Below are 11714 nucleotides of genomic sequence, written 5' to 3' on the forward strand. Positions count from 1 at the left end.
CTTAGGCTATATTAATTACTGTGTCAACCAAAATGAAGGAGCAATGTTTTGGTGATCATGTGGAGTGGCATAACTGCTGTGAATTGGCTTACTATCTTCAGGAGTCTTTTGCAGAAAGAGTTTTATTCTTTTGGGGTGTATGTCAGGAAATATAACCCACTGAGGGTATTGGAGAGTCATGCCCTTGGAATGACCTAACTAATAGCTGTACAGAATAACTTACCTTCGTTCTGGGTTGGCATTAAATAGTCTGATTTCCACATAGAAGCTGCACATGTCATGTAATCATCCTTTGTGGGATTGTAGGTATATTGTTTCTTGGTGCTGTGACTAATATTAAATATTGCATTTTTATTTCTCATAGTTCAAACATATTTTCCTTAAAGCCTAGACTTAGGAAAGTCAGTATTACTAATAAGGAGAACATGATAGGCTAAGTCAGACATATATACCCTTAAATCAGTAAAGAGGAAAGCTATGTATAAACAAGAGTGTTCAAAGAAGACTGTAACCTATAGAAGAATCTTGCTCCATTGGTCTCGAGAGGAAGCTTCTTACTTCATATGGTCATGTGCTTATTGAAAGGTTTCTGGGTTAGCAGTTAATTCTGTGTACTGCTGGCTTCTGGAGGTTCTCTGGAAAACCTCACTTTAGGATCTTTAAAGGATGTATCTTTCTAATTCTGTTAAGGCCCTTATCGTTTTCCCAGAGATTTGGGAATGATAAAGACAAAAATGTTTTTGAGTAAGGAGCAAAGCAAAGCCTTACATAATCCAAATTTATGAATAATTGTTCCAGTTAAATGTGTCCCTTGTCATGGGATCAGTAATTTGGAATGTCCTAGGCAGTCATGGTTGTGACCTTTCAACAGGGAAATATTTTGATCCATTCTGAAAAGAAATGTGCTATTATTAGTACAACATATTCAGAAACCACGGCAGGAGAGGCAACTGTATAAATTCAATTTGGACATGCCCAGAGTCTTTTAGAGCATAGTCTCAGTTCATGTCCCTCAATTTTTTTAGGTTAATTTAGTTACAAATAAAGCATGGACCGACTTTATCCTTCATCATCCTCGGAAGGTTTTTTCCTTAGTGTTTGATATTATAGCCAGTTTGTCCCTGTTGGAATGAATTGTTTCACAGAGGATTTTATCCTTTATTTTTGTAGGCCAGGTGGCTATTTTGGTTTTGTCAGATCTTAATCCTTGTGGTTCTTATAACCTGATTGTACCCATTGTTTCTTTTCAGAATTTGGGAGGCCAAAATTTGTATATCTACAATGGAATCCTTGAACTTTTCCATGGATTTTATTTTATTATTCTTATAATGCTTTTACATAAGGACTTTAGTCAGAGTAGTCTGTTTAATATAATGGTCTGTTAAAAGTATTTGTATAGTACTTCTAAAGTATTTCTGTGGTATCTATAGTACAGATATTAGCTTCTATAGAACTTCTCTTACTGTCTCTTCCTTTATGATAGCAATTATTTTAGGTATCAAACAATGTATTTGTTTTTCATTTTTAAAGAGTACTTGAGAAAGCGCAAAAAAAACCTTGTTTTTTTCCTATAACATTTTTTAAAAGTCAATTATTCTAAAAGCATACTAGCTGTTAGCTTATATGTATTTTACTCTCTTCTTCTAGTGATTTGATATGCCTTAGAGAGAGCCATAATTTAATCATTTGAGCTAAGCTATTTCATGGTAAGGAAATAGATTTTACAAAAGAGACTAGGCTACTTATTATATGTCAAGCCTGGTATTGTCCTTTTTATTTTTTTAATATAACCCCATCAACAAACAATATTAAGTCAGGATTTGGTATTGAAGCATCCAAAATTTTTTTCTGGGCATGGATACTTCTTGATTTACAGAATCATAATGAGGAGATTCTCCTCATTCAGTAAGGGTTATAGAGTTGTTGGATTGAAAGTATTAAATCAGCAGATGGTAATACAGGGAGAAAGTAATAATTCATAATTAATTAATTGGTATAGAAATATTGAATGCTTCCATTAATGATAGGGATATACACATGTGATAACATTTTATTTAAAGAATTCATACAAAATCTGAAGGTATTTGGACTCATTTAGTTTTGACTGATACCTGTAAGTACTCTGAGACAATGAGCCTCTTCAATTAAGGTATTGGCTTTGATAGGCAATAGTTCTTTGATGTGTGCTATGTTACTGAGTTAATATACCTAGAGCATGACCTAACATTTTCATGTCTGTAAAAAAAAAAGAGTTTTATGATAATTTAGGAAGAATCCATTTAAAATCTTATGAGCTGTGTTCTAATTGGTTTGAATATGTCTGTAGAGTCTTTTGCCCATAAGGATTCAGGAACCGTTTTTTTTGGCAATTTCTTGAGTCATATATTATGTAAGTAATCTAACGTCTAAATGAGCTATATTTTGATCCCACCTATTAAATTAGTAGGTATTGTGTCACAAAGACCAACCGAAGTATCAGTTACAGGTTAGGATTTAGGAAAGGGCTTAGGTTTGTTTGAAATCTCATTAATTGAATGGTTTTAGTAAACCAAAGTTTATTTTAAGCATTCTATAAGTTACTATATACTCTCAGTTTGTCTTATTATTTTCCTCTACAATCAGGCACAGCCAGTCACTTTTACTTTATTTTTTCTTATTAAACCCCCTAATTCAGTTTTAAAATTATAGGTTATCCACTCGCTCTATCAACTTATAAAGGCAGATCCTCTTTCAAAGAGCAGCATAACTTCTTTATTGTTCCTTCTGCAAGAGCATTGCCCCTATGTCACCATAACAATAATTTGTTCTTTATTGGACGTTGATAAGCAAAACGTATGCCTAGTTTTTTTCCTTTTTTTCCTTCTCTTCTTTTTGTTTGTTTGTTTTTTTGTTTTTTTGTGGTACGCGGGCCTCTCACTGTTGTGGCCTCTCCCGTTGTGGAGCACAGGCTCCGGACGCGCAGGCTCAGCAGCCATGGCTCACGGGCCCAGCTGCTCCGCGGCATGTGGGATCCTCCTGGACCGGGGCACGAACCCGTGTCCCCTGCATCAGCAGGTGGACTCTCAACCACTGTGCCACCAGGGAAGCCCCCTTCTCTTCTTTTTTAAAAAAGAATTTCATGGTATAAATTCCTTTTGGATTCAGAACTGGGGAAAAGTTCCTTCTTTTTTTAGATATTGGGAGCTATGTAATACACTCTCTTTCACTTTTATGTTGGCTAACAGGTAGCTAAGAGCCACATTTTGTGCAAAATTTTAGTAGCATGCCTTAATCTAGGTTTTTTTATTACAGTCTTCCCTGTCTTCCTTATTATATATTGTTAATATTTTTACAATTACCAATTTACAATGAATTGTTTTCTTCCTTATTGTATGCTTCCTATATTAACTTAGTAGGATAAAAAAGATAAGTAAATAAAAGATCAAGTCCATGAACAGAAAAAAGTAATACGGTTAAAGGGCACCATTTTTAGAGTAGATAAGATTTTATTTAAAAATTTTAGGGAATACGTCTTTAACAAAGACTTTAAGATGTTTACGGTCAGTGATATCTGAATGTAATATTGATACTCTTTGGTCAAATAAAACAAATAAGCAAGACTTGAAAAATGGTAGAATAATACCAGAATCTATTCAGTACTGAAAAAATAAATTAAACCTTTAAAATGCCATAATCATAATTATTACAATTTTTTTTAGAATTCTATATTGTGAAATATTTTGACACATATTACCTATTAGGTATTTCTAGCAACTCTTGGCAGGATATATACTGTTTATCCCCACCTTCTCAATGAAGAAACTGAGCCTCATAGAAGTGAACTGACTTCCCCAGATCACGAAGCTAGTAAATGGCAAAACCCAATTACAAACTCATATCTTCTGCTTTCTTTTCCAATGATTTTTCAGACTACTATCTCTTAAAAAGGTGACTTTATTATTGCCAAAGGTTGGAGTCATTAAATATTTTAAAACTTTTTTAAAAAAAATTAAAATGTATATTATTCTACTAAGTTCAGACTTTTATCTTTTGTCCCCATAATAAAAAGTTGATCATCAATGTGTGTGAATTCATTCATTTACTCAATAAACACACTTTAATGCCTACATAAAGTAAGCTTGTAATAAAGAGGTACAGTGATGAATAAAATAGTCAAAAATTCTGCCCTCATGGACATTCCATGAAGGAGGATGACTAATTAAATGCAAAATTAATAAAATCATTTCAAAAGTGTTTTGAAGGGAACAAGCCAGTAGCCAAAGTAGAGAACAGTGGGGGAGTGAAGGAGATTGGGGGACCAGAGCCTCTGTCTCTGCAGAAGTGACACTTAAGCTTAAACCTGAAAGAGGAGGATGAGATATATATGTGAAAAGGTATGAATCTTCTAAGCAGGGAGAATACTACATACGAAATCCCTGACACAGGAAAGAGCTTTATTTGTTCTAGGATATGAAAAAGCAGAGTAACTGGAACATCTCCTGCAAGGCAGGAGACTGGGCTGTATAGAGAGGCTAACGTGTGCAGTATCTTGTAGGCTATGGTAGAGACTAAAGAGTAGACATTAGAAAAATCTATTTCCAAGTGCAGAAAATCTCTTTAGATCTCAGATTTTTAAAGGTGCTTTTACACTAACTATAAACTGTGTGAATTAATTTTTCTACACTTAGTTATTTTTGGTGCTGTATATTCGTGTATTGAGTTTCACGTAATTTCTTTAGAGCCTGTTGATGAATTCTTTCTGTAGTCTTTCTGTAGTTAGGAAAGGAAATTAAGTAACTAACATGACATGAGTTAGCTTTAGAGCAAATGGAGGGGTTGGCGTAAAGGAGGTTTCTTTCCTTTTCTATGAACATTATCAGTTAATGTGCAGCCAAAAAATCAGAATTTCATGCTTTTTTATTAATCAATTCATAGTACTAAAATTTTCCTCATAAATGTGTATCAGAAGGACAAGCTAGAAAGTATGTTCTTAAGTCATATGATATACATATTAATAATAAATAATTTAAATTCTATCAAAAGGCTAAAACAAGGTTTGATTTATTTTTCATTTCAGGCATGCCCATTTGTCATCGATATCTATGCAGACAAATGCAAGCCAAGAATTAAAACTGTCCATATGGAGGCATGCAGTGGGCAACTTGAGAAGGCCATTTGTAAATTTGTTCTTAACAAAGGCGATGCCAAATCAATGGATGGCTATGAAAATATAATTGTACATACTTATAAGTGTGACACTTGGATAACATCAGTTATTGAAAACAAGGTATCAGTTATAAGGTGGTTCTCCTCATAACAGCAATGTTTGCTACTATGTTCCATCTTCTTTCTCACCCTATTCTTGCATAGTAATTAAATACCCCATTACATTAATAATATCTATAATAGTCAATTTATTCTTTTTTCTTTTTGAGTTTATAACTCAAACTGGGCATGATAATTTTTATATTTTTTAAGGTATATAATATTTACTTTATTCATTAGATATTTATTTTTTGTGTTTCTTTATGAGACAATTGTTTTTCTATTAAAATATTATGAAAATTAAATAGAGATCTATTAAGATAGAGCATAATCTGAGCATAATCAATATTTAGTTTGTTACTAAAAGTCTTCACACATACATAGCTATTTTAAACAATGGACATCATGTTTTAAAGAAATATAAACAAAGTAAAGAATTTAGCCCAACTGTTTTATACAAACTTTGCAGTATCAGAAATCCTACAGATTATCATCATTTTATCTGATTAAATATATTCTACTGTCCAGGACCTGTTTTTATCAAGCCAATTATTTCTGGCTTTGGCCATCTTCTCCGCTACTGTCGATATTGCAGGTCAAGAGAATACACACATAAATTCTTAAAGTCAGATATACTGAGTTTTCTAGAAATTATAAATTTTTATAAAATCTTACTCAAGATGGCTAGGTTTTTAGAACTGTTGGCTTATTTCTTTTAGTTCCAGGGTGAAATTTACATTATTTTTATGCCTGTCATAAATTTTTTAAAGTGCTTAAGATTTGGCTGAGTATTGAGTCAATGTGAATATATATTATGTAACTCTCATAGTCACCATAGGGGCCACTAGAAAGTATAACATGGTTTCTGCTGTCAAGGAGTTTATGGGCTAGTTGTAAAGGCAAAATTAATACTCTCGAAACAACAGTTAAATGTTAAATTACATAGTACTGTTTGTATGTGCAATAGGAATTCAACTGTATTTGTGTCTCTTGTACTTGATGTTAGTTTGAACTATAGAAGTTGGGGAAGGGTTTGTGATTAGGGGGATGGGAACTGATTGGGATTTAAACATGTGTATAGGATTTGAAGGATAACTAGAATTTAGATACACAGAGAGGCAGCCTTTAGAAGCAGGAGAAACAGTATAAGGAGAAATATGAGTAAGAGTTAATGTGAACTATAGATGAAAAAGTGAGAATATCTCCTTTGCAGAAACAGAGAGCTTTATTTGGAGAAGTATTTGAAAGGTAAATAACATAGGTTGAATGGGTCCAGATTATATATGTTATCTTGAAAACAAGATAGAAGAGTTTAGACTTGATGAAATAAGATAGGTTCCCCAGCCAGTAGATTGCAGTCTTCAAATGGATCATAACACTTTGGAGAGTGGTTCGTAAGATCCAGCATGTTTCTGTTGCTGCCCTCTATGTTTTCTTGTTTGTTTGGTTTTGGTTGTGTGTGTGTGTGAGCCCTCTACATTTTATTAGAATTAAAAGGGTGGAAGCGAACCACTTCCTTACCCCAATTCCTCTGCTCTATTACCTTCATTTCTCAACCCTCCATCTCCTTTTCCCTCAAGGAAAATTAAATTTCCCTTCACCAAAATGAGGTAATAATAATATTTTAGAGCTTACCATGTGCCAGGCACTTTAATGCTTTTACTTCTCACAACAACCTAATGAGGTAAGTATTATACTATTCCTGTTTTACACACAAGGAAACTGAAGCACAGGGATGTTAAATAACTTACAAAAGGTCGCAGATCTAAGTAGTAGAAGAGATGAGAGATGAATCCAAGTAGTCTAATGTTATATTGCCCCTTTGTAGTCATTAGAGAGTGATTACAGGTTCTTTAGCAGGGAAATACTTTGACTCCTACATTTCTCTTATTTATCAGCTTCATTCTGCTTTCTCTTGTTTGCTATCCATCCTAGAGGCTATCGTTATCAATGATATATTATCTCCAGTATCACTTCTTCCTTAAGGTCTTCCGTGATACCCCAGTCTGAGCTAATGTTTCTGTGTTTCTATAATGTCTTCTTTGTTTCTATAGAGCCCTGTGAATATCTCTATCACAAGACTTGCAAAGTGTTTTGCAATTATCATTTTGTTTGTGTGTATTTAGTAAAGAAAGGAATAGCAACTTATAAAATCTTTCTTTTACAGTCAGATAATAAAGTGATTATTCACATCAACAACGAGCTGAGTAAAAATTGTGTAAACAACAGAGGACTTGACATATTTGCAGTAGAAGTGGCACCAAAATCTACAATGGTAATGCATTGTTTTCTAATTAAAGCCTTTTGTTTTATCAATTTGAAAAAAATATTTTTGCTATTAATATTATGGATAAATATGTAGATATGAAATAAAGTAGAAAATTATTTTAAGTATGATATTTGTATTAGTACCATCCTGTACTACGAGATAGAGGAGACTGGTTCTAATCCAGTTCTCACTATTTGGTTCAGTGATTATGGGACATTCACTTAATTTCTCTGTTTCAGTCTCCTTTTTGTTTGTTTCAGTCTCTTTAAGTGTAAAATTAATGTAATGTCACCAGTTTTAGGTACTTCACAAAATTAATGTAAAGATAAAGATAAAATGATATGTGTGAAAGCACTATTGAATATTATATAGAAATACAAAGTAGTGTTAATAGTAATAGGACTTTTGATAACTCAAAATATTTTTATCCACATTATTAAAATTTTCTGAGGTAACCTAAAAGAGAAAATGCCTGTGAGTTTTAGATAACCAACTAAGTCAAGAGCTAGGAATAGCTGAAGTTCTGGTGTTAGCAGAACTCTGGGTTTCTGATTTAGCCAGGAGTTCAAAGGCAGGGAGAGATCAGTAGACCCTGAAACTAGTTTAGTCAAGGGAAAAAGGAAAAAACTTTCTATTCTTTCCTTTTTTTTCTCCATACTGTCAGTGAAATCCTAAAACATGCTAAAACAGGATAAGAAGAGTTTATTTTTTCTGTTATCCCAATCATGTTTTTTTTTAAACGTTCTAGGCTTAGTGAGGAAAGAATATTTACTTCCCTTTCTACCACTCCTCTTTACCCACATTCACAAATACCAACTACCAAATACTATATTATGTAGAATTTAGGCTGGATTATCCTGTTAGACATCAGATCATAGATTGCAGGTCCCTGCTAAGGACAAATATTAAAGAATTTTATCTGCACAGAGATATTTTTTATATAGGTTCTAGAAATGTTGTCCTATTGAAAAATTAGCCCAAAATTACAGTATATAAAAGGAAGGTAAAGGCTTTCTATTTTTATATGCAGGTTTGTCAACATGTAATGCCTCTGAATGAACGACAAGAATGGATATATTATTGTGTGTATTCCCTTATATCTTAAACACTGTTTTTAGGAAATAATTTTGCTTGAGACTATCAAACTAAGAATAATTACTTCAAGTTTAGTCTCTTATTTGTTGATCAACAAAATGCTAATCAATTTAACTGATGTACATAATAATCTATTTAATTTGTATGCATTTACATTTCATGTCCATATTATATACTTTATTATTAAAATAGAAATAATTTTTTAATGTGTGGCCTTCTTATTAATTTAATGGGAAATCTGGGCATATTTCATTTATGACTAGTAAATTGAAATCAAAGTACAGGTAAGCTTTTAAAAAGTAATACTCGGGCTTCCCTGGTGGCGCAGTGGTTGAGAGTCCGCCTGCTGATGCAGGGGACACGGGTTCGGGAAGATCCCACATCCCGCTGAGCGGCTGGGCCCATGAGCCATGGCCGCTGAGCCTGAGCGTCTGGAGCCTGTGCTCCGCAACGGGAGAGGCCACAACGGTGAGAGGCCCGGGTACCACAAAAAAAAAAAAAAAAGTAATACTCAATGAATTCTATAAAATCCTATACACTTTTATTTATCAAAAAAATCCTGGAATAAAATGTAAATGGGCAAGCTGCAGTGAGTGCCTTGTGCTTTATCCCTGTCCTCTGGCCTATCCAAGGAGCCCAGTGGATCCAGGGTTCCTATCCTCACCGGTATAGTCACAGGCATGTGGCTGTGAGAGGACCAGGAGTCCTCCTTCCTGCTGCTGCTGCTGAAGCTGGTGATGTGCAGCCCCTTCACTGCTTACTTCTTCACCAGCAGCCTCTATCTCCTGCTGTGCCTCTTCATCCTTGAGCATGTACCCTCCCACAGGGCTCTGTTGGTGCTCAAGCCCCAGGACCGAGTTTCTGCCATTGGCAGTGGCAGTCACAATGAGTCAGAGAACAGTTGGATGTTGCGTTTACTTCTGATGAGATTGCTATCTTAATGCACAATAGCACAAGTAGATACAAGGACTGATGGGACTGGTCGATGTGTGATTTGACACTTGAACAAATTAGAAAGTTTAATCCTGCAGCAGATCACAGATTCAGGAATAACTTCCCTGATGAGAAGATCCCTGCCCTGAGTGAAGCTGGAGCAGAGTGCCTGAACCATAACGTCACAGTCTTCTTTGATGTCAAAGGCCATGCAAATATGGCTCCTGATGTTCTAACGAAAATGTGTATGGAATTTCCTCTACTATACAATAGTAGTATTATTTGCTCTTTCTTGCCAGAAGTTATCTATGAGACAAACAAGTCACAGTGTAGTAATGGCTTTAACTCACAGACCTTGGAACCTTAGCCATACAGCAGATGGGACTATGATATTCTCTGGATACAATCCATGTTTGTGGTAATAGATGTTTCATTTGCTTGTAGCATACAAGCAATATAATATCTTACGGTACCTGTGTGGAATTTCAGTTTTCCTCATGCAAAAGGATTTTGTATCCCCAAACTACTTGAAGAAGTGGTCAACTAAAGGCATTCAGGTTGTTGCTTGGACGGTTAATACCTTTGATGAAAAAAAGTTACTATGAATCCCATCTTGGTTCCAGCTCTGTCAGACAGTGTGTTGGAAGACTGCACATCAGTTCTAGAATCTCCCCCAACCCCCTCCCCAAGGAAACATGTACAGAAACTGCCTGCTGGTCTCATGCAGGGATATCAAAATATCCCTTGTGCTAGCCCAAACCCTGGGAGATCAGGTAGCTCACACAAGTAATAGGAACCAAAGCAAAGTCTGGTGTTGCCAACATGCTCCATGGAATGCCTGAGTTCAACACTTGCTCTTGAAAATCTGGGTCTGCAAAAAGGTACAACAGCTCCTCCCCTGACCTAAGTGAGGCATACACCTTAACCTGGTGAGGATAAGCACAGACTGAGTTGTGAAATTTGGGAGTACAGATGCAAATACATGGGAAATGCACCATCACTCAGAGTTGACATTTTAAAACTTGCCATGCTTTTGTAACATTTATTTCAAATACTGTATTCAGCTATGTTATCAAGGTATTGTGGCTGTCAAACTTGTGACCACACTAAAAATCATTAAAAGGAATAAAAAAGTGAATGCAGAAACAGCCATTTAATTATATACTGTATTTAGTTTTCCCATGAGGAAATATAATTAAGCAAAATTTGGAGAAATTAATTTTTGTATTAAAGAAGCCAAATTCTAATCACAACAGTAGGAATATTTTGTTCTGACAGTAAATTGTTTAATGGATTTACTTGTGGAGTATTTTTAATTAAATGTATTTTGAAATAATAGAAATTAAATCAAATAGCAATTAATGAAGTAGTACAGTGCATGAAGTACTATATTAAGCAATTAAGAACTGTGTAACCATATCAGTAACAGAATACTTTGCTAGTAAATGTCAGCTTTTGAAATATGAATACCAGTATAGCAGTATATTATTTTTACCCAGCACATGCTAGCACATAGTTTAAATGTCACTTGGATTTTTGGCCCTTGATTAGATGTCTGTAAAATGGGTTGTCATTCTCTAGCAGTTTGAATTCTTTAGATGATGTCTTAAAAAGTAATGCAATGTGAAAGCATTTTATTAATTGCCAGATGCTTTGTAAGTCAAATAAATGTGGCCCTATATTCTGTTTCACAAAGTATTGAGTTGCAGGAAATAAATTATCTGGCTCTGTTACCAAAAGCGTATGATAAAGTTGCTATCTTTGCCACAAGTTGTAAAAAGGCTTTTTATAATAGAATGATAGGTGACATAAAGTGGTATCATTGGAACATGGAGACTCAAGAAAGAATAGTGAGCACTTAAGCCTTATCTTCCACCACTGTCACCACTTAGACATACCAAGCCTTTTTTCTTCTTCCCATTACTCACTTATTAGAGGGGAAAAAACCCAGCTATCTTATGGTCCCATTTTCAATTACTCAGTAGAAAAGAAAGATATTTTGTTTCAAGTTAAACTTTCTTCCAAGCAAATGAAAATTGAAGGAAATCAGCTAGTTAATGATTATAATAAGCTGGGTTCCATTTTTGGACCTTTAAGTAAATGATTTTTTAAGGATTACTTCAGTACTGTGGTACTAGAATATCCAGAAAAAATTAATTAAAGTCCTGAAATA

At 34.4% G+C, this 11714-nt stretch overlaps 1 protein-coding gene and 1 pseudogene across 3 annotated transcripts in view; both read left to right on the forward strand.

Annotated features, from left to right (window-relative positions):
- Positions 1-8705, forward strand: part of EFCAB7 (EF-hand calcium binding domain 7) — a 49964-nt gene extending 41259 nt beyond the window's left edge. For 2 of the 3 annotated variants that reach the window (XM_060084298.1, XM_060084307.1), the window contains exons 12-13: positions 5057-5266; positions 7412-7606. In XM_060084298.1, the coding sequence (XP_059940281.1) occupies positions 5057-5266; positions 7412-7606 (405 nt within the window). Of the gene's footprint in view, positions 1-5056; positions 5267-7411; positions 7607-8543 lie in introns of those variants that run through there. The other variant, XM_060084317.1, reaches the window with a different exon arrangement.
- Positions 8706-9183: 478 nt separating this feature from the next.
- LOC132503061 (glycerophosphodiester phosphodiesterase 1-like) lies at positions 9184-10331 on the forward strand (annotated as a pseudogene).
- Positions 10332-11714: the final 1383 nt, after the last annotated feature.

This window comes from Mesoplodon densirostris, chromosome 2 (assembly GCF_025265405.1).
Source record: "Mesoplodon densirostris isolate mMesDen1 chromosome 2, mMesDen1 primary haplotype, whole genome shotgun sequence".
In the NCBI taxonomy this organism is placed as follows: Eukaryota; Metazoa; Chordata; class Mammalia; order Artiodactyla; family Ziphiidae; genus Mesoplodon; species Mesoplodon densirostris.